General features: G+C 38.8%; 3 protein-coding genes and 1 pseudogene across 6 annotated transcripts; 1 reads left to right on the plus strand and 3 right to left on the minus strand.

Annotated features, from left to right (window-relative positions):
* Positions 1-1,049: 1,049 nt before the first annotated feature.
* Positions 1,050-2,640, minus strand: LOC121788576 (PLASMODESMATA CALLOSE-BINDING PROTEIN 1-like). Its single transcript, XM_042187228.1, has 4 exons — positions 2,362-2,640; positions 1,592-2,197; positions 1,386-1,503; positions 1,050-1,301 (listed from the first exon to the last, which is right to left on the minus strand). The coding sequence occupies exons 1-4, from the start codon at positions 2,432-2,434 to the stop codon at positions 1,136-1,138; spliced, it is 963 nt and encodes a 320-aa protein (XP_042043162.1). The 5' UTR covers positions 2,435-2,640; the 3' UTR covers positions 1,050-1,135.
* A 360-nt stretch (positions 2,641-3,000) lies between these two features.
* Positions 3,001-9,476, minus strand: LOC121788575 (carboxyl-terminal-processing peptidase 1, chloroplastic-like). 2 transcript variants are annotated; one of them, XM_042187226.1, is made up of 12 exons: positions 9,013-9,476; positions 8,799-8,918; positions 7,887-8,024; positions 7,186-7,290; positions 6,936-7,104; positions 6,692-6,768; positions 6,344-6,388; positions 5,631-5,714; positions 4,737-4,775; positions 4,596-4,658; positions 3,549-3,678; positions 3,001-3,458 (listed from the first exon to the last, which is right to left on the minus strand). In XM_042187226.1, exons 1-12 carry the CDS (start codon positions 9,430-9,432, stop codon positions 3,403-3,405), a joined length of 1,446 nt encoding a protein of 481 aa, XP_042043160.1. In that variant the 5' UTR covers positions 9,433-9,476; the 3' UTR covers positions 3,001-3,402. The 2 variants fall into 2 exon arrangements, with proteins under 2 accessions (XP_042043160.1, XP_042043161.1); XM_042187227.1 differs by lacking the exon at positions 9,013-9,476 and having other exon boundaries at positions 7,887-8,068.
* A 1,243-nt stretch (positions 9,477-10,719) lies between these two features.
* Positions 10,720-15,843, plus strand: LOC121788573. Of its 3 annotated transcripts, none has more exons than XM_042187222.1 (10): positions 10,720-11,021; positions 11,802-11,845; positions 12,053-12,161; positions 12,253-12,361; positions 12,766-13,334; positions 13,740-14,034; positions 14,128-14,401; positions 14,516-14,656; positions 14,807-15,241; positions 15,325-15,843. In XM_042187222.1, the coding sequence occupies exons 1-10, from the start codon at positions 10,835-10,837 to the stop codon at positions 15,607-15,609; spliced, it is 2,448 nt and encodes an 815-aa protein (XP_042043156.1). In that variant the 5' UTR covers positions 10,720-10,834; the 3' UTR covers positions 15,610-15,843. The 3 variants fall into 3 exon arrangements, with proteins under 3 accessions (XP_042043156.1, XP_042043158.1, XP_042043157.1); XM_042187224.1 differs by having other exon boundaries at positions 14,564-14,656; XM_042187223.1 differs by having other exon boundaries at positions 10,721-11,021; positions 14,519-14,656.
* Positions 15,844-16,782: 939 nt separating this feature from the next.
* On the minus strand, positions 16,783-18,974 carry LOC121788574 (annotated as a pseudogene).
* Positions 18,975-20,764: the final 1,790 nt, after the last annotated feature.

Here is a 20,764-nt window from a genome sequence, read left to right on the forward strand (position 1 = left end):
ATCATGAATCCTGTTTGTGGAAAAAAGTCCAACTTTCCAAAAGTTTCTTATCCCTGCTATGATTGGTGTCTTTGTAATGCTGCATTCTTTGAATCTACAAGGGCACCAGCGATTCAAGTTACATTTTATCTATTCTTTCATTGTTTGCAGGGGAGTTGGAGCTGCCATTTATAACACTTCTGTTGGTGATTGTTGCTCCCTACCAAATTATGAGACTAAGGTTTGTAAAACCATTGCATACTGTGTACATGCCATTTAGTTACTGAAAAAATGATTTGTCTATATGCACTGATCACTGCAGAGGAACCCAAGAAGGTGTTATTCTTTCATTGATAATAGCAGCTTATCTGGCGTTCCTGCATTTTTCTAGAGCTGGCAGCTTGGCAAAATCTTTCAATCAAGATTCAATCCTTGCTACCATGGCTACCATCTGTATTGCCCTTGTGCCGTGTTTGCTCTTAATCTAGTTTTAAGAAATAGCCCCGCTGGCATGTAAAATGATAATTTGTTAGTTGTTACCAACAGATTAGATCATATTCTGCTGTTAGTAAAACTGAATATTTTAAAGGTGCATCTGTACAGTTACTTTCTTTGTTGTGCTGTTCTGAAATCAATGGTATTTAGCTATTTTACTTGTTACACAACTGTAATAATTCTGTTGCCAGCTTTCCCTTTTTTGCTTGTTTGCTTTTTCGTTTTCTGTTGCATGGGCTGTCTGCTAACTGGTTATTACAACTAGGTTTCTCAGGATAAAACATGATGATTTTTTAAAATTCGTATTGCCAGAGAATAGTAAACAGAGATATTGATGAATATATTATTAATCCTCACTGGTCATCCATAGGATCTGAATATATTACACATGGTTTCACTAAAACTAGCCTAGAGCATGTATTCTTGTATAGAAATGTTATTAACTGTAGAATATAGTTATCTATCTAGGACTCAGAGCAGCATGGTTTCTACTCCCTCTTTTCTTCCTACACTATCTGAGAGCATAGAACTAATAACATGTGGCTAAGACCTTGAGATTTGTAATGTAACCCCCTCCGCCCCAAAATTTTGCATATCTTTGAAGCTTCCAAGCGATTGCCATCTCATATGGGAGATGGTAACCAATTTGATCTCAGCTTGTCTAGAAATGGTTGGCTACTGTGACTGATAACATGAGACAGTTCATGGTGATGAACAGTACTAGATTGGCAGATATGGTTCCTGCTGGACTGGGGGTTCCCGTCGGTTCAGACCCATAATCGTTGCCTGTTGAGTCAAAACCACCATTTCCTCCTGTCGTAGTAGTGCTGCATTGGAATATACATGTATATATATCTCAGTAATTTGCCTTTAGTGAGAAATCAGTTCATGGACATAGATAAAAACTCTACCTGGGTGGTGTCATTGGAACTGTTGGTGTCATAGGAATTATAGGGGTCATCATGGTTGGTGGTGTTTGTGGTGTTGTCGGAGTGCTGGACGAAGATGCAAATTTGCAGCTTCCATGACCTGGATCACCAGCATGACCAACAAATGAATAAGGTAATGTGTTATTAACATTTGAATCTTATAAACATGCAGTTTCTGTGTATCTTACTTGGGTCAGTATTTGTGAGCTGTGCTGCTCCTCCAAAAACACAGCTGGTAGGAGCTGGGTTTTTCTGGTAGTAGTTGTTGAAGGCGTAGGAGGCGTGGTCGTGAACTGTGTTCGGCTCATAGCAACTCCCGCCCTGTTGAAGTGCTGAACAATCTGTTCCACCATAGCCACAGGCATAGTCCAGCGCCACCTGTAGAGCAGTCTGGGAAGCAGAGGGACTGGCAATGCACCACGAGCCTCCTCCTGACATTGTCGGCGTTGGTCCCGTCGGAGTGGTTGGCATCGGTCCGGTTGGAGCAGTCGGGGTGGGTCCTGCTGGAAAAGTTGGGGTCGGCCCTGTTGGAACAGTTGTAGTTGGTCCTGCCGGAAAAGTCGGGGTCGGTCCCGTCGGAGTGGTCGGAATCGGACCGATTCCTCCGCCGGTGAATGGCGGTGATGGGCCGTTCGGGTTTACAATTGGAGTCGTGCCGGGTGTTGTGGGATTCACGATAGGAATATCCCCTTGGCTGTTGTCTCTCTCTGTGGCTACCGTGAGAGGTGAAAAGAAGGATTCGTCTTCTTGGTAGTCTAGGTTTCTTCCTTCTTGGTTTTCTGTAATGCTTGCATCTGAAGCAAAAAAAAAAACAGAAAGGCTGCATTTAGATTTAGTTGTTTCGGTTTCTTGATTTCTTGATGATTCATGCCACCCTCTTTTTTTGCAGTATATAGCATGATTTCTTGATTTATGCATTGTTACTACAAGTGATGAAAACTAAAGAAATGAAAATCACCTGAGATGACAAAAACAAAGAGGAGAAGGAACAGGGCATTGGCAAGTGTTCTTGTCTTCATGAATCTTGCCATGGTGTAGGTTTCTTCTTCTCTTTTGCAGGGATGGATCTGTTTTGTTGAGCAAGAGGGTTGTTGTGAACCTCTGCCTCAAGCTTATATAAAAAAGGCATGAAGAATCAGAGGTTTCTTGCATAGAAGAGAGAAAAGGAGAGCTTTGTGTTGGGGAATAAAGAAAACTTAAGGGAGGAGGCATTGGTTTGTTGGAAGCTTCAAGCAAGAGGAAGTGCTCCTCAGCAGCAAAAAAAAAAGTTGCATGGAGAGGGAAAAAGGTTAAAAGTGTTGGGATCACTAAATCCTCTCTCTCAGCTGTTAAAACTTACATAGTATACTAAATAAAGATAAAGGTGGGGAAACAACATAGATATTATTCTGAGAATCACATCTCATGTTGTCTGAAAAGGCCTCAACTGTCAGTGTGAGAGATGCTATTTTGTCTTGAACCTGACACGTGTCTTTATGCTAATTGTCATTTGATGTTAATCTAAACAATTAGTTAACAGCTTAACCACAATTACTTTTGCAATGTGGAATTTTATAACAGTACAAGACTATAATCACAAGTACATGAAACTTAGTGATTAAGAGAATAATGCAAATAAAGTAGTAGTTCACTGATGATGGGGTATTTAGTGACAGATACTGTACATATTCAAGAACAAAATCCCTCACTCAACCATAAGGTTCTTCAACTGGTTGAGAAATTAGTTATATACAGTATCCTGTCACTGTGGTATAGGTATTTAACAAAACCAAAAAACCAGGCAAAAATGAGCAGCCAGTAATCTTGATATTCGCCACCGCAGCTCAAGAAATCAAGAGCGGGAATGTGCATCAGCCACGAGGGTTGGACAGCATCCAGATATAGGATGACGATGAATTGTCCCTCTTTACCCGAAGACCAATCACCAAAAGAATTACAATCTCTCCATGAGCTGAAGTGGTGGATATGAGAGAGATGGATAAAGAATATAACATCCATTTCATCCTTCTTGTGGTTTGTGGCAAGAAGACAGGTATCTGGTGACTTCATTCCAAGCTGCACCAGGACATCGATTCAGATTCAAGCCATTCGCCATTTATTTCCACAAATAAAAAATAAAAACAATCCAAAGTCCGTCTGTCTAACCAGGGAAGTTGCCAAAATCAGGATCAACTCCATTGCCATTAATGTCCATATGATTTGGTGTGACATACTTCCCAATGGTTACCACCACGCCAGACCCATCGTTGAGCTCAAAAACAGATTGGATCAAGCCCTGCAAAAAGTCAGGGGCATATTAGTACATATAGCAAGAAAACTCCCTGATCTCCCACAGTGAGGGATTAGGGGACTTGGAAAACAATATGCATATTGGTCAGAGAGAGTTAATTATTTGATAGCCAACACCCTAAAAGATATCTTGGACTTGCAATGAAATTCTAGATTTTTAAAAAGGCCATTATGAGGGTGTGATGATAACCAAGGCTAACAAAGATTCTATCTCAAAATACAAGAAATAACCTATACCAGACAAATAAGGAAAAATGAAGCTTTACAAATTTGTATACTGCGGTGAAGGCATGGGAAAATTGACCCTCCTCTCTTGTTGCTTCTCAATCAACATAAACAACATATTCGTCAGCCCTGGCCTATGATGTTAAGGTTCCTTCCAAACAACCAGCATCTTCACTAATGTGGCAGCTAAGATAGCCTATTAATTTGACTAAAAAGCTCAGCTCAGCACGTGCTTCTCATGTTTTCTTGTTGGAAGCACCATAAAACAGCATGAATCACATGTAAATGGTGAGTATTGCCAGGTTTGGAGATTCATGTGATTCCCAATGGTAAATGACTACCATTCTAGATGTATGACCAGACGTCAAGCCTCTTTATATAGACGGAATATCCTAAGCATGCTTAATAAATACTTTGTGAAGAAAAGGGAGTCAAGGGACACGCTTATCACTCATGCATCATAACACGAAATGCTTCATTAGTAGTATCTCTTAAAAGATTGCAACCAACTCAAAATTTTATTCCTTTATTCCTCATAGATTCTTTAATTATGTACTGGAAGTTGATAGATACTATCTAACTCAGCAAGCAAACATTAGAACCAAAATTTTTGCATAACCTAAAAGTACACATATTCCAAAATAATCTATACAAGAAACAAAATATTTGGAATCTGACCTTTCCATATGTCCTTTCACCCACAAGCACAGCTTTACAGTTATCATGAAGAGCAGTGGCAACCTGTAAGACCAATCACGTCATCATAAGATATTAATACAACAGTTCTTTATAAATCACAGACATAATCTGAATCCTCACAATTTCACTTGCACTGGCAGTATTTTTGTTCACCAAGACCTGCAGAAAGAGTATACATGAGATAAAAAATGTAACATTTCATAAAGTCAAATAGAAAAAAACCATAAATGTTGGTATACTGCACCCAGCATGAACATATTAATATCATTTACAATTTAGAACTGTGTCAAATGTCCAAGAAGCCCCAGTGAGAAAATTGACTATTATCTTTATTTATGCAATCATCATGAAGCTGTGTCCATGAGACTTAGCCTTGAAATTTATGTTGTTAGGGTAGGTATAAAGTCCGCATGAAGAACTGGGTTTGGGGTCAGTTTCAAAGAAAATAACCTTGACAACAGCATACCAAATTAGTGAGTAGTTAAATGCAGCCTAAATTCATAGCATTCGGAAAGAAGATATGAAAACAGGCTGTATAGTTTCCACTTTCCAGCTTATCAGAACTTATACATGAACTTAGTGACACTTCTACATCTAGAGTTTCCCTGTCTTTCAACATTGACAACCATCAGTCAACCACAAAAGTGAGTGGAGTAGAATAATTTGACACCACCAAAATTTTTAAACCCTAAACCCTCAAGTAATATCCCACAAATGATTTTCCATAATAATGAAGAATACCTACATGATATGGCTGAATACAGAGATATACAAACAATTAACCTTGAAATTCACATAATTAAGGATAATGCGATCAGAGAATGATAAGAAATTAAACATGTTATGGCAATGCTAAGATCCTCACATAGTTCCTATACCATCTACAAGAAGAAATCCAATCAAAACCTACGTGTTACTATCTACGAGAAAAAATTGAATGTCACAGGATGGATGGACAAAATTTATAGTATATTTTAAGTCGGAAATGCATGAATCATCTGAAGTTGTTCTTACAATAACAGGTGCACTAAATAAAGGCGAACTTTCAGCGACAATATTCTTCACGGATAGTGGATCCCTACCAACTGTGTAAGTCACCTGCACAAGAAGACGACAATGTGATCATCTAAATAGTCAAACAAACATATAACGAGAATATAGAAACCGAGAATAGTGCTGTATTTTCCGCCGTCATAAACTATCTTACTTTCCATGAATCTAGGAGCAAGGTACTCCCACAACAGATATGCTACATGATAATATGACATTGACCTAGGTCTTTCCAGTGTATCTGATCTCTCTCTAGGCGCACCAAACCCACCCAAAATGTACAACGGGCAGAAAAAGAAAACGAGAGGTAGAGAGAAAGGAAGAGAAAACCGATATAGAGTACTCAAACAGAACACCTAACATGTAAAAGCTGCAACAAAAAAAGGATCTGCAGGCAATTCATACAATAATACTCCCCATCCAGATTCTCTTATTGTAGTTAGAGAAGAGACAGGATAAAGAATGCTCAAACAGAACACCTGACATTGAAAAAGCCATAATACACACTAATCATACAGTAATACTTATACTCCCCACCCAGATTGTCTGATTTAGTGAAGACAAGTTCCAACTGAATGCTTAAGAAAAATTCATTGGACCTGTGATTCACCATAAGAAAATGAAGAGGAAAAACAACTACTGACTAACGAGATACAAAACTGGCTAGAATGACTTACTGTTTGTCCTTTGTCAAGGAAAAGTTTTGCAATTTCAATGCCAGCCTGCACCATTTAAGCATTGGTTAGAGAGTTGAGTAAACTAGAACATACTCCCTCTCCCCCCCGATAGCATAGCACAATTACTATATTTAGGGCCCCAAAAAAGTATAGCACTTTTCCTATTAGAGCATGGCCCCGCACTCAAAATTAATAATTCATGGCATGCTTCTTTTATCTCCCTCTACATATTAGCATTAATATATCTCAAGTTTGTCATTATATTCAGAAACAAGCTTCACGGGGTGATATCTAGAATGAAGAATATGGATTAATAATGATGCATCTTTAACAGACAGATATATATACCTGCACTAGTCCACCAAGATTATATCTAAGATCCAGGACAAAGTAAGAAGCACCCATGTCTTGAAGTCTTCTCATTGCTACAGAAAAAAAACAGATGCATGGTAAACTAAACCAAAAAAATTACTACTGATAACAAACCAATAATTCTAAGGTTTGTAAAGGATGAAATAACAGTACAACACCACTAACTTCTTACAAAAGCATAAGTTTTGAATGTGACAATGGCATCTGTACAAAAAACTACCTGTAACCAAATCTTTCCTGGCCAAAGCATTGAACTCTTTTAGGCGAACGTAACCAACAGTACTTTGCCCATTCTTAACCTGTTCCGGCCTGTAAAAAACTGGAGACTTGGCAACAGATTGCCTCTGCACCTTTACTGATTGTACAGGCCCACAGGTCCCATGCTTGACCTAAAAATAATTGTTGATCAAGCATTAGCAGGAGGAACACAAGTAAGACTGATGGATCGATGTTGTGTGCACTTGACTAACCGTGACATCAACAAATGTTTCACTGGGTCCTTGTAACATTGATGATGCTTCGAATGCTGATTTTCCTATCACATCCACTCCATTAATAGCCAGGAGTTCATCACCCTAATAGAAGTGGGGATAGGGAACAAATATATATAAAAACATACATGGAGCTTGAAACCAGAGAAAGATAATAATGATCGTTGTATGTCCACAAAGTAATCGTCTAACAACTATAATCCATACAATAATGTAAGATAAACTTCATCTTATTACTGGATAAGTCATAAGTATCAGTGAGGAAAAAATTAGGAGGGCGAAGAAGTTGATTTGGTGGTGATCCATACTTTTAACAATAACAGATAAGTCATGTTTTGGATTGCTCAAGGTGACTTCATAATATCATCATATTCAACTGATCTGCATCACGTTAGGAGGTAGCTTGAAAATTGGCATAATGAGAGGATCGATATAACATTTTACCCTCAGGTGGCAAAAAATTTAAATTCAGAAAATGAAAATAGAATACAGAAAATCCTATGGGAGCATATCGTATGCCTTTGATAGAAGTGATGACATAACGAGCATGTAAAAAATCTCCACGTGATAAAGATCAAATTTATCTAAGAAACAACCCTGTATATATGAGTTCATGGTTTAAATGCAGATCAAAATTTCCAAACGGAAAAGCTAGTGTGCCATAGACTGAGCTCCCTTACCTGTTTAATCCCAGCAGTGTGGGCAGGGCCATCCAGAAGAAGTCCTAACACCCTCAATCTCACCTTTCCATTTTCATCTGGAATTTCCCTCAGGTTTATCCCAATTCCAGACATATCATACCTTGCCATCTTGGCGAACTTTTGTTCATGATGGAACCAACACAAGCCATGGAATAAGAAAACTGAAAATTGTTTAAGTTACAGCATATTGAAGTAAGTATAAAAAACAAATTCACAACAAAGATTTTTCTTTTTGAGCAATAAGTACACAACAATGTTCGGATATAAGAAACGAAGCCTTTGACAAAAAGGGACCACCAAATATTTGATAACAAGATAGAAAATAGGTGGATAATTTAGTTAAATGAGTATAAATTATAATGAAGAAAAAGATAACTTGGCAAGTATTCAAATCCGAATGGAATATATATTCTGTAGTCCCTGTCCGACTGAGTCATGAAATGCTCATTCAAGCATGAATGATCTAATATTTTCTAATTATTCCAATGGCATAATATAGTGAATATTAGATGATCACTATCCTTGGGCCAGCAGACCTCAGACAACATACTTGACACATAAAAATGGTAACTGTTAGTACGGTCACTGAGAAATCAAAGTAAATAGAGGTTCAAAGTGCTGCTTCAAATATCTTGTGCCAACTTTTGAAGGCTAACTTTACTTGCAAATTCGGTCGAAAAACTACAAAGAAAATATAGAAATGTCATGCAAGAAAACAATTCATGAAGCATGCAAAGACCGCCATCCAAGAGATGCAGAGAAACAATTTCAGAAACAAGAAAACAGTCGTATGCAAATAAATTCAACATGTACAGAAGCAGACACTCATAAAAGAAGAACGTGAAGCATATTTTCCATTAGAAAGGGAATCAAAGATGAGAAAATTATCACATCAGTGGGAGGAAGAAAACGCGTGTAGGGGTCTCCCAAGCTCGCCAACATTCGTCTAATGATATCGTGCGCTCTTGATCGTGATTGAATCGAGCTGCCTAAAACATCCTCCTTCTTCTTCTACATCACAACAAAATTAAACTCAATCAATCGCAACAACCCTCGTGCGAAAGTAGCATGATACGCTCTGCATAGACTCGACAGTAACACATACAAGCCACGAATCAGGAGACCATCGGTGCCGGCCAGTCTCGAGGAAACTATCGTTCACAATTTGCCACGCCTCTTCCACGATTTCCTCATTCGTCACCGCTTCCCCCGTCGATTTATCATCCACGTAATCATCGTATTCGCGGCAAATTAGCTCTTGCTGCGGAGGAACTGGTTCTAGAGCGGTTGAATGCGAAGGAGACGCGCAGAAAAGCCCTAGGGAGAGTGCTAGGGAGATCAGAGTAGAGCTAAATGCCTGCGAAATTGACGGAATCCTCTGCGAATAATCTGAATTGCTTATCGGGATGGAGTTACTGAGCGGAGGAATTACGAGTGCTAGCTTCGTCGTCGACGACGACGGCGGCGGCGGTGGTGGAGGGGAGAGTGGTGATAGTGAGGAGTTGCAGAGTAGAAGCCTCACCATCTCTCACTCTGTATTACTCTTTCTGCTTCTGTTTTATGCCGCTAAAAGAGATTGACTATCCACTACTGTTCTGCCGTTACAAAATCTACAGTGCTTTACAATTACAACTAAAGTCGGTTTCAAGGCCAAAATCTAACATGACAAGAAATTCTCTAAACTGTTTTAATCGGTTTTAACACATGTAACACTCTAACATGATTATATACAATTAAATTAAGGATAGTGATAAGTTTAACTCCCTAATTTCTTATCCCCGAGGAATCGTAGTGGACGCCATATCAACTTATCACATATAAACACTATTAATATATCCTTAGACTTCCATTGAATAATTTGGCTCTATAGTTTCAACTTTCAGATTTATGCATTGCTCTTAATCCGAGTTAACGAGACATAAAAAATAAGCAATTACTTTATTATTTAGAACATCACAAAATTATCACATGATAAAATAAGTTTGATAGATGAATTTGATGGTCAATCTTGTCGATCCACATATTGCTTGCGTTTGTTGCAAAAATATTAAATTTTCTCTATGTCCTGAACTCTCATTATGTAAATACTGATAAAAGTTTTTATACTAGAGTAAGAACAGTCATCAGTGGGTTTAAATTCGAATCAAAATTTACCTATTTTCTCCTAACACATCACTCAGCCGTGCGGTGTGTTAATGCACACCATTTGGTTGAGTTGTAGTGTTGTTTGGGATCGTCAAAGTTCACTCGGTTGCATGGTGTGTTATATGAGCCATACGATCGCCTAACATGCTCTTGATAGGTCGTGATAATTGACATGGGACACATATTGTTTCTTTAGAACCACGCGATAGAGGTCTTATGCATTGTATGGGTTTTAACCTATACTCGACCGTGTAGTGTGCACCACTACATTTGTGGTTGAGTAACTTTTGAGAGCCTTAAATCTCCACGGATCATGCAACTTGTAATCCATTTGCACTGGTCCGTGTATCATGTGCAACCTTTTTTTTGGCCTTTTTCTTGTTTTGAACTTTGTCATTTTTTCATATTTCCTTGAGTCACTATTTACCAAGATTAAACTAAACTACTACTAAAATAAGTCTATAAGATATTTAAGAAATAGTACACTACACATGAAAACATTACTCCACTTGTTATATTTTTATATATTTTATTTATTGATATAATAATACTTATATAAGTTTAAAAATAAAATAAATAATTGTAATTTGATGAAACGATAATGATTCAGGAGCTAACATAAAATTTGTCTGTAGAATATCTATATAAGTAACAGTCGTGTAATTGTCAAGTGAAGACAAAAAGCAGAGTCCAGTGATTTGAGGAGCTCAGAATAACCCCAAACGCTGGCTCTGCGATTCTGAGGCGACACACGCGGCGTGCTAGATCTGCTAGAGGCGACGATGAGTACGGCCAGGGAGAGCGGCGCCGCCAAAAATGGCGGCGGCCTGCAATCCATTCCAGCCGCCTCGCGGAAGATGGTCCTGAGCTTGAAGGAGATTGTTAACTGCACGGAGGCAGAGATCTATGCCGCCCTCAAGGAATGCAATATGGACCCCGACGAAGCCGTCCATCGTCTCCTCTCGCAAGGTCTCTCCTTCCCTCAATACCCAAAACCCTAGAGTTTTGTTAATTGGTGGATTTTTGTTTTTTGAGGGTTTTTTCCATTACGTGATTACTTCTTCAGAATCTTTGAAAAGAATTTAATTTTCTGTTGCAAGTTCATATTTTTAGCTTCAATTTTGTGTTTTCGGATTTTAATTTTCTGTTGCAAGTTTATATTTCTATCTTCAATTCTGTGTTTTCTCTGTCTATTACTTGATAACTTCTTGAGAATCTTTGAAAATAAGTCTATTTTCGTTTCCAAGTTTCTATGTTTATCTTCAATTTTGGATTTTCTGTCAGATTACTTATTGAGAATCTTGAAAAGGGCATTTCGTTTTTTTGTTTGTTGTGAGTTGAAAATTTGGTGCCGTTTCCATTTTTTAGCTGAAGGCAAGTTTTTGACTTTCATTTTCCTAGGCGAATTAGGTTAATTGTAAGTTCTCTTTCATTTCTGCCTAGGATATGATTTCTGTGCTATATGTAGTTTTCTCTCATTCAAGCTGCATTTGGACCGTCATGCTCTTGCATTTTTGAATGCGCAGTTGTATGCTGTAAAATATTGGGTTTATAATGATTAATTATGGTGCCACTGTGTTCCACATAAGTTTGTAGTTGGGACCTAATACTGTGTTTTGTTGATATGATCAGTCGGATAGTTGTTGTTGTTTCAGCTGTAGATTACCTAATGACACGTGAATTAAAGTTGAATTGATTTGTTAATAGTCATATCTATAACTCTTAGCTGATGTCTTTGCTATTATCTAGATCCTTTCCATGAGGTGAAAAGTAAACGAGAAAAGAAAAAAGAGGTGCGTGATTCTCATCCATGCATACATGGGTTTATTTCATAGTTGGCGTCTATCATAGTAATTAGTACCTTCATATAAGGTGGATCAGATTGGCAGATGTTTGTTAAGTTTTGTTTGTTCTTCGCGTTCGCGCATGGATAGAATGAAACTTATGAAGGGGCTCTTATCTAGCTTCTTTAACATGATGTTCCTATCGTGTTCTCACAGGGTAAAGACACTACTGAGGCTAGGTCTCGTGGGGCTAATAATAATACTGGTAGAAGTGGAAAAACTGGTACTGATCGTCACCGAGGTGGTTCAACTCATTATTCTTCTGGTACTCTTTTCAACCTTGATGACCTTGAATAATAGATATTTCAGCGGCCAGACACTAATATTTTATATACCTCTTCTGTCTTCATTTGCAGAGTCTGTTACTTTGGTTGGAAAGACGACATATAAGAAAGAAGATGGATCAGTGTCCTCGATATCTGCTACTTCAAGAATTAACAGAAGCAGAGTATCCACAGGACCCAGGTCTGTCTGCTTGAACTTCTTGGATCTTCAATTCTAATTTAAAGTTGCAGTTAGCAAATTGTTTTGTTATTTGTAGTTAGGTTATTATATAGCTGCTGTGTGAATATATCCATGACTACATATGAGCTCCTTTCTTTAATTTATGTGAGCAATTTCGGAATGTCATTGCGTTAACACTTGAGTTTTTTTTCTCGTTCTGCACAGACATGTGAACAGGTTTATCCAAATGTATACATGATGTAATGTGCTTCATATTCTTTCATGTTTTACTGTTCATATGTTACACTTATCGAGTTAGAAAGTGTATATGCAGATTCCGACTTAGTTGTTACTTACTTCATTACATTCATACACCTTAAGGCTCACAGTGTTATTTTTCCCATTTTCTGGATGGAATGTTGCAGTAATGGCACGACTGCTGAAAATAAAGGGTTCTTGGATGGCGCAGCCGAGGCTGCTCCATCTGGAGTACAGCAAGCTTCTGGATATCAATCTGCATGGGCTGGTGCTCCTGGACAGGTTTCCATGGCTGACATTGTAAAGATGGGCAGACCACAGAATAAAACATCACATTCACAGAATGCATCTCACCGCAATGATTTAAGATTTCCGGCAGAACATTCATCGAAAGATTATGAGTCAGGAACTAATGAAGAGTGGCCTGCCATGGAGAAGCCTACTGCTGCACATGTGCAATCGGAACCGTACTATGCTGTGGACTCTGAGCAGCATCTGGCGCCATCTGGTATACCTTCTGTCAGTGTCAATCAACTGCCTGAGGCAGAAGTGGTTCAAGAAGAAGACGAAGAAGATGAATACACAGAAAATTATGGTGCTGATGCAGCACAATCTGATTCTATCACCAATAGGAAGATTTTGGAAGATGATTCAAGAGGTGCATCTCTGTATGAAAATGATTTGTATGAAGACATGGGTTCGTTTCAGCATCACGCTCCTCATGATTTCCATAAAGGTGGGGTTTTTACAATTATTGCTAAGCTATTGATTGCAACACCTTTAGCACCATACCTGATTTTAGGTTGAAGTAATGATGGCCTCAATATTATTGTTAGGCAGATACGTATGGTATATATCAAGTTCGAGGTAAACTTTGCACTATAGGAATAGCATTAGAAGCTTTGTAACGATCGCCACTTGTTTCAAAGCACCGTGAACTTATTGTCCTTTATATTGACAAAATAAAACTGTGGATGTTTGTATGTTGTTGAGTTGGTAAAGTAATTAGTGACTGTCTGATTCTTGCACAACGCTTGATCATGCGCTTTGATATTTCACTCTCCTGGTCCAGTTAATGTTACTTTTCTATATTCACGAGTCTCTATACTTGACCATTTAAGTATTGTCCTTGATCTTGCAGTTGAAGATATTGGGGTTTCAGTGTCATCAGTCACCAGAGACTTGCAACAGCTTAATGTGGAGAAGGATGATGGAGGATTGCCTTCGGAAGAATATATTACTCCTACTGTGGTGATTCCCGATCATTTGCAAGTTCAAAATGCTGGTTGTTTGAACTTGAGCTTTGGTAGTTTTGGATCTGCCAGGGGTGCTGCATATTCTTCTGGCACTGTGAAATCTTTGCCTGTAGAAACTAACTTGGAAGAGGAACGACGTAGCGATCCTGATATTCCATCTGTTGGGCATATTGACTCTAGGTACTAACGTTGAGTATATTGAACGATTTGGGGATACACTTTACTTTATTTTTCTCACATTTTAACTTTGGCTTCCATCTTCTATCGTTGCAGAAGTAATGATTACTATGTTGACGACTCATTGCGAAATGCTTCTGACAGTGGTTTGTTCCATAGAAACAGTGCTGGTTCAAGGGATTATGATCCATCTTCAGCTTCTCAACAAGAACAGTTGAAGCCTGAAAATGCTGAAGGGGCTCATGGAAGTCAATACGCTTTCCCCCCTTCCAACTCTGGCTACACCTATGATGACGATCAACAATTAAATGCTACTTTTAATCAAACAAGTTCCCATGCGCAGAATCTAGCTGCTTATTCAGATGTTATGGTAAAATATCTTTCCCTTTGTCTTCAAATATGCTTTATGTTAATTTTTTGTACAAAACTGGAATTTGAAGCTTCATATTCAAACTTAGTTTGCTCGTCGTCTCTTTGTTAACATCAGTCGTACACAAATGCACTACCAAGTAATTTGACCCCTGCTAATCAGTCCACCAGAGAAAACGATCTCCGGTACTCTCCTTTCCCAGTAAATCAATCCATGACTGACAAATTTGGCGGTTCAGCGATTTCTATGTCGGAGGTAAACTAATCCGGTGAATCTTATTGTAACTTATCATTTATAACATTCTGTAGTAATGCTTTTTCTTGTGCGATAGTGTGTGCGTGGGATTTGGTGTAAACTGTTTCTGCGAAAACTCATGAGCGTGTTTCGTTGCTGTGACTTTTTCAGGCATTAAAGACTGCTGGTTTCACGTTGTCACAGCCATCTCCACAAACGCAGTCTGGGACGGGCATCCCCACGGGACCCCCTCCTCCTCAACAACTTGTTCATCCGTATACGCAGCCCAGTGTTCCTTTGGGACCATACGCTAACATGATCGGCTACCAATACTTGCCTCAGAGCTACACATACCTGCCTTCTGCTTTTCAGCAAACATTTGCAGGCAACAGCTCATACCATCAATCTCTACTTTCTCAATACAAAAACAATGTTTCCGCCACTAGTCCGCCACAGTCTGCTCCTGGATACGGTGCTTTCGGAAATACCACAAACGCCCCTGGAAATTTCCCTACCGCTGCTCCATCTGGAACGAATAATCTAAGCTATGACGACGTCTTAAGAGAACAACAGTACAAGGACAACTTGCTCTCGCTCCAGCAGCAGGTATGTCTCGTGTTCCTAATCCTATCCTAATAAAAAATACTCGTTTCATTAGAGGCTGACTTGTGTCGTTCGCATCTTCTCAGAACGACAACTCAGCAATGTGGCTTCACGGGCTCAATTCTAGAACGATGTCAGCTGTTCCCGCCAGCACGTATTACAATTACCAGGTACAAAACCAGCAATCTGGTGGATTCAGACAAGCGCAGCAGCCGCCATCACAGAGCTACGGGGCGCTGGGGTACCCTAACTTCTACCATTCGCAGAGCGGTGCATCACACGATCAGCCGCAGCAGCAGAATCCGCAGGACGTGTCGTCACTACAAGCGCAGCAGCAGCAGCAGCCGCCTAAGCAGCCACAACTTTGGTAGAGCAACAGCTAATTGTATCACCTCCTGGTTTTTCAGGGGAAATGTAATCTGCGTGAAAAAAGAGGCTTTTTCAAGCCGTTTCATGTATGGGATTTTTATGATTTTTCAAGAAAATGGAATGGGATTGAGCAGCCACGAAGTTGTATTATCATGTTTGTTTGATGTAACGTAACGTAACGTAGGAACTCGAGTGCTAACTTTGTGTTAGTGGAGACTTCTCTTTTTCTTTCACCATTTCATTCTTTTTTTAGTTGGAATATATTCGATTTGAAATATTGTGTTTATGCTTGCACTAAGCTCAAAATAGCATACTGAAGTTTATTTTAACAATCTGGGAATCAATACAGGCAAATTGCTAAAAAAAACTTATCAAATTTTGTTAAATTCTAGTTAACCTGCAATTTTAAAAATGACCGATTATATAACTTTGATATTTTTCTTGTCGCACAGCGAAAAATTCCGAAATGCTACGTTATCAAAATTATAAATGTAACACATACATGTATAAAACTTAAAGATATAACCGAATATGTGTATTAAATGAAATCGTTTAAATAGTCAAAGCTTTTGTTTTATTTGCAGCATCACACATAATTTCCTCAAATATGAGATTAAATACAATTGAGAAAATAGCAAAATTATAATATAATCAATTTGGGAATTTTTTAAGACAATTTGCCTGTTAATATACCTCAAATTACAAAGTGGAGTAATTAAATTGAACAATAGTTATTTAGAGTTATAATATGTTCCTATCACCCAACATACCAACACAAGATTGTATTTTTGTTTATTGTGCAACACCTCAACTTCGAAGTTAATGGAAACAAAGCATGAGTCGCGCAATTCTTATATAATACTCCCTCCATCCTGCTTTAGGAGTCCCGGTTGAAATAAATAAATATTGTAATGGATGTTGGGAGTCACTTTTAATTGAGTGTGTAATAAATAAATGTTGTAATGGATGTTGAGACCCACTTTTAACACTTTTTTACTTACTTTATAGGTATTTTTTATTAGTTTATCCCAACCGGGACTCCTAAAGTCTGACGCCCGAAATTGATCAACCGGAACTCCTAAAGCGGGACGGAGGGAGTAATGTCGAGCAAGCAGTCAAGGGCTGGAATCTGGATGCCATCGTGAAGTGAAAACAATCGACAAGAGAACACGAAAAAAGCAACATCTTGCGAAACTGTTGGAACTAAATCATATCAAGTCTCATGCAGCATAATCCGGAGTCAATTATACCTCCGTTCAATATTTTCAACTAGAAGCCTTATCATCACTGTAAAAGGGATCTCACAAAATGCTCGCGCGCAGTTGTCAATGCTTGACTTAGAGTCTGCATATAAAAAAAACTGGAATCAGAACTCAAGCAAATATAAAATAGTTAGCCTCCCAGCCAAGGACATGATTCCAGAGGGCAACGTTGAAACCAAAGAACCACATACCTGCTCAGATAGTGGTGCCGCAGAATCAATACTGTTAGTTGAAACTTTACTTGCAATGCTGCTTGCATCAGTTTCCAAAATAATGCTACACATCGAAAAAGAGAGAGGAGTCATGGAAACATCAACAATGTTGTAGCTTTTACTAGAGAAGATTGTTGCTACAACCTAGCTTAGGGTATCTAGAGTATATAATTATTATGAATCTTCAATTAATTTTCATGACGAATGGGAAAAAGAAGATGATGCCTACCCGCCATCAACAATTTCATCAATGCATAACAAAATGAGGTCCAGATTTTCGAGCGCCTCCCTCTTGTCAACATTGTCCCTGGAGAATTATATAGCATTTCGAGCAAAGAGTGTACGTGAATCACATAACAAATAAATTTATACCCCGAAGGAAAATAAGGAGGACCAAGCTAATTTACCTAAGTAGAATAGCAACAGCATCAAATAATCCCTGAAGAACAGTGGCCAGATCATTTCATTTTCATCTTCACCCCCAGTAACAAAAAGTGCAGATCCTGAACAAACTTGTACACAATGATGTTGTCCTCGAACATAGTTATCTCAGCTGGAGATGTCAGCCAGGAAAAGCAAAGGCTAAAGTTAGTAGAAGAAGCTATAGCCTTGACACATATGGAAATAATTTGAAGAATGGAAATATCATCAAGCATTAAGGTTCTAGTTCAAGCAAGATAGGAAATAGTGCAACAAAGCTAGTCAGGGAGTCATTTTTAACTGGTTGCAGTGATATGATAATGTGAAGCATGTATGCATTCACTGTTGAGAAGAGGCCTCTAGTCCATCAGACCATGATGCATAAGGGGCATTTCAAAGATTGCAACATATGCTTACCCAGATACAGTACCGTAGATCAACTGAGGTTTCCTACAATGCAAGTCCTACTCAATTGTTGAACAGACTAGGTGAATAACACAAAACTGTACAAAAAGTTGAAACTCAAAGAGCACCTTCAGTTCGGGCATTTGTCTTCTGAGTCTTGGTGAATACAGCCTTCTCAAAAGCTTCTTTTGCTTTATTAGTTGGCCAGTCATCTGTAAAGAACTTGCTTGCGACACGGTTCCCTTCTGAATCAAGAAGGAGAATGTTCTTCACAGCAGGGCACAAATTCTGTAAAGGAAGAGACAACATAAGGATCAACCAACATCATGAGATGATTGTTTTCAGTCATAAAAGGAAATCTGGCAAAACTAAACTAACACAGAAGGAAAACTATATGCCGCCATGTTTAGATGTAGCCATTAAGGATGATGTATAAGATGTACCACAAAATATTAGATCACTACTCACTAACTTCCGTACATTCTCATATCGATCTATTTCTTTATGAAAATTTATTTCATTTATCAATAAATCAAGCGAGTGCTAGTATAGGAAATGAAATATTTTCCTTCACTCAGGATCAATATTTATTCCACTCAAGGTACTCCAAATTTATCGAAATCCATTTACAAATGCTTCAGGTGCAAATATAGGCCCGGATCTCACAAACTATAGCATATAAACAAAGGATTCAGCGAAAACCTAATAATCGTTCCGCAAAATCGCCACATCAGTTAACAATTTAGCTAGTCTTTATTTGATGAGCATCATTTGAACAATTGACTAGGAATCGCAGTATTGACACTGGTAAGCATAACTTGAACAAGTAGGGTAAATCTATCTACAAAAAATCCGCCGATCTAGCGTGTATTTTGTGTGCGCGTGAGAGAGGAAGAGAGATACCATGGCTGATGGGAGAAGGTCGCGCAGATCGTGGGTAGATCAGCCTTGAACGAGTTCAGAAACAAGTCTCTACACTTTCAGCAGTAGAATCAAATTTCACTTCTGATTCTGTAATTGGCGAAAAATGGGGAGAAAAGGCTTATATTGCTTCAATATTCACCTTTTTATTTGAGATTCTTGCAAGGTATCCGAGAAAAAAATGTAGACGGTGGTTTAATTCTAGATGGATAATCATCAAATAATTATTAATCTCTTATGATTAAAATAATCTTAATTTTAGATTATATCTTAGTATTATTTTATCTTAGAAACCGAACACCACCAATATGAATAAAAAGCTTATTTTGATTTTAATTTCAAGAAATTATTTGAAATGGTAAAACTTAAAGGGATAAAAACTGTAGTGAAATTAATCTCTGTTTTATATATTAATCTTATACTCCTTTATTATTACTCCACATATATGGATTTAATGAATTGGTGATTGATGAAAGTCTCGAAGTGACAAATTAAGCTTTTTATTCCCATATGAAGGAAATATTTTATTTGTTATAATTAAATGCACATGACTATTCAAACACTTAGGGTGAGTCAGTATAGTATATATACCATACCAAAAAAAACTTGAGTATTCTTCAGATTTATTAGTACAAAATAAATGGAGTATAATTATAACATAATTGTCGCAGATGAAGTGTCAAGACAGCGCGACAGACTGCAAAGCGGTGCTTTGCGGTGCCATTCATGGTGTCGGCACCGTATGACCGTACACTCGGGTCACCACACAGTGTGCTCGTGCATGTGCGCGGTGTACCTACAACACCGGTTTTGCTATTCTTCTTTTCCTTTCCTTTTCGTTCAATTTTTCTTAATTTCATTTTGCATAATTTATCAAAGAATTTTATACACAAAGTAGTACTCATTCAACCCTCTAAAACATTTTTTTTGGGAACGAGATTTAAGAAATCGATCGTCGGTTTAATCGTCTCCTATTGCACGAAAACCGCCGATCGACGCCACCCAAAAGTCCAAAACCGCCCATGCATCCTCCGTGCCGTTTGAGATTGGCGGTCGATCGGTGATTATTGCAGGCCCGACCACCGATAAAACCATCGATCTCCTCCCTGGCGCGCAAAACGGGGAAGGGAAATGGGAATGGGACGGCCAAAGCGGTCGAGAAGACTAAGCCCGCGCCCGCACTATGGGGATAAAGAAGATATAGCACTACACCTCCAAGGAGTCGATGGTTCTGGCAAGATGTTGGGCCGACGTCCCTGATGACCCGATCTTCTCCAACAACCAAAAGATAAAGAGATTTTGGAGCAGGATCTCAGAGAAGTACGAGGCAGTGAAGCCTGTTGGGGCAAAAGTCCGCAACGACGACCAGCTCCGGAAGCAATGGGAGTGAATGAAGGCAGAAATTGGCAAATTTAACTCCATCTACCAAAATACCGCGAGAATGTAGGGTAGCAGCCAGAGTCAGAAATACCTTCGCGAGATGACCATGAAGATGTACTTGCAAAACGAGGTACTCCCCGCGTTCAAGCACTGGGATGCCTAGCTCATTTTGAAGAATATACCCGAATTCCAAGTGGTTTTAGAGCCGAATGCTCAGAAGATGACGAAACTCAACATTAGCGGCAGCTACAACGGCAACGCGAAGTTGATCGGGTCGACTTGAACTCTCCTATGAAAGAGAGCTTTGTCACACAACAACCAACACAGAGTCAAAATCGTCCCATTGGCGTTAAAACGACCAAGAGAGAGTGAAAGACAAGACGACCAGGTCACAAGCCGAATCTCCTCAGTCCAAAGACGGACCCTCTCGAACTTGGTTGTTGCGTCGATGCAGAGAATGATGTTGGACACCTCAGATCCATCTCTATGTGCGAGGACGAGTCCGCGAAAGCTGATCTGCAGAGGCTCCTTGACGACGTCAAGAGGCGAGTAGGGTT

Source organism: Salvia splendens, unplaced genomic scaffold (assembly GCF_004379255.2).
Source record: "Salvia splendens isolate huo1 unplaced genomic scaffold, SspV2 ctg108, whole genome shotgun sequence".
NCBI lineage: Eukaryota > Viridiplantae > Streptophyta > Magnoliopsida > Lamiales > Lamiaceae > Salvia > Salvia splendens.

Coding starts and splice junctions, on each gene's coding strand:
- LOC121788576 (XM_042187228.1), bottom strand. CDS start 2,434: ATGGCAAGATTCATGAAGACAAGAACACTTGCCAATGCCCTGTTCCTT. Junction 1,504..1,591: donor GCTCACAAATACTGACCCAA/GTAAGATACACA, acceptor CTGGTGATCCAG/GTCATGGAAGCTGCAAATTT. Junction 1,302..1,385: donor GTTCCAATGACACCACCCAG/GTAGAGTTTTTA, acceptor ATTCCAATGCAG/CACTACTACGACAGGAGGAA.
- LOC121788573 (XM_042187222.1), top strand. CDS start 10,835: ATGAGTACGGCCAGGGAGAGCGGCGCCGCCAAAAATGGCGGCGGCCTG. Junction 11,846..12,052: donor AACGAGAAAAGAAAAAAGAG/GTGCGTGATTCT, acceptor GTGTTCTCACAG/GGTAAAGACACTACTGAGGC. Junction 15,242..15,324: donor TGCTCTCGCTCCAGCAGCAG/GTATGTCTCGTG, acceptor GCATCTTCTCAG/AACGACAACTCAGCAATGTG.
- LOC121788575 (XM_042187226.1), bottom strand. CDS start 9,432: ATGGTGAGGCTTCTACTCTGCAACTCCTCACTATCACCACTCTCCCCT. Junction 6,769..6,935: donor CAGGAAAGATTTGGTTACAG/GTAGTTTTTTGT, acceptor TTTTTTCTGTAG/CAATGAGAAGACTTCAAGAC. Junction 3,459..3,548: donor TGATTTTGGCAACTTCCCTG/GTTAGACAGACG, acceptor GTCCTGGTGCAG/CTTGGAATGAAGTCACCAGA.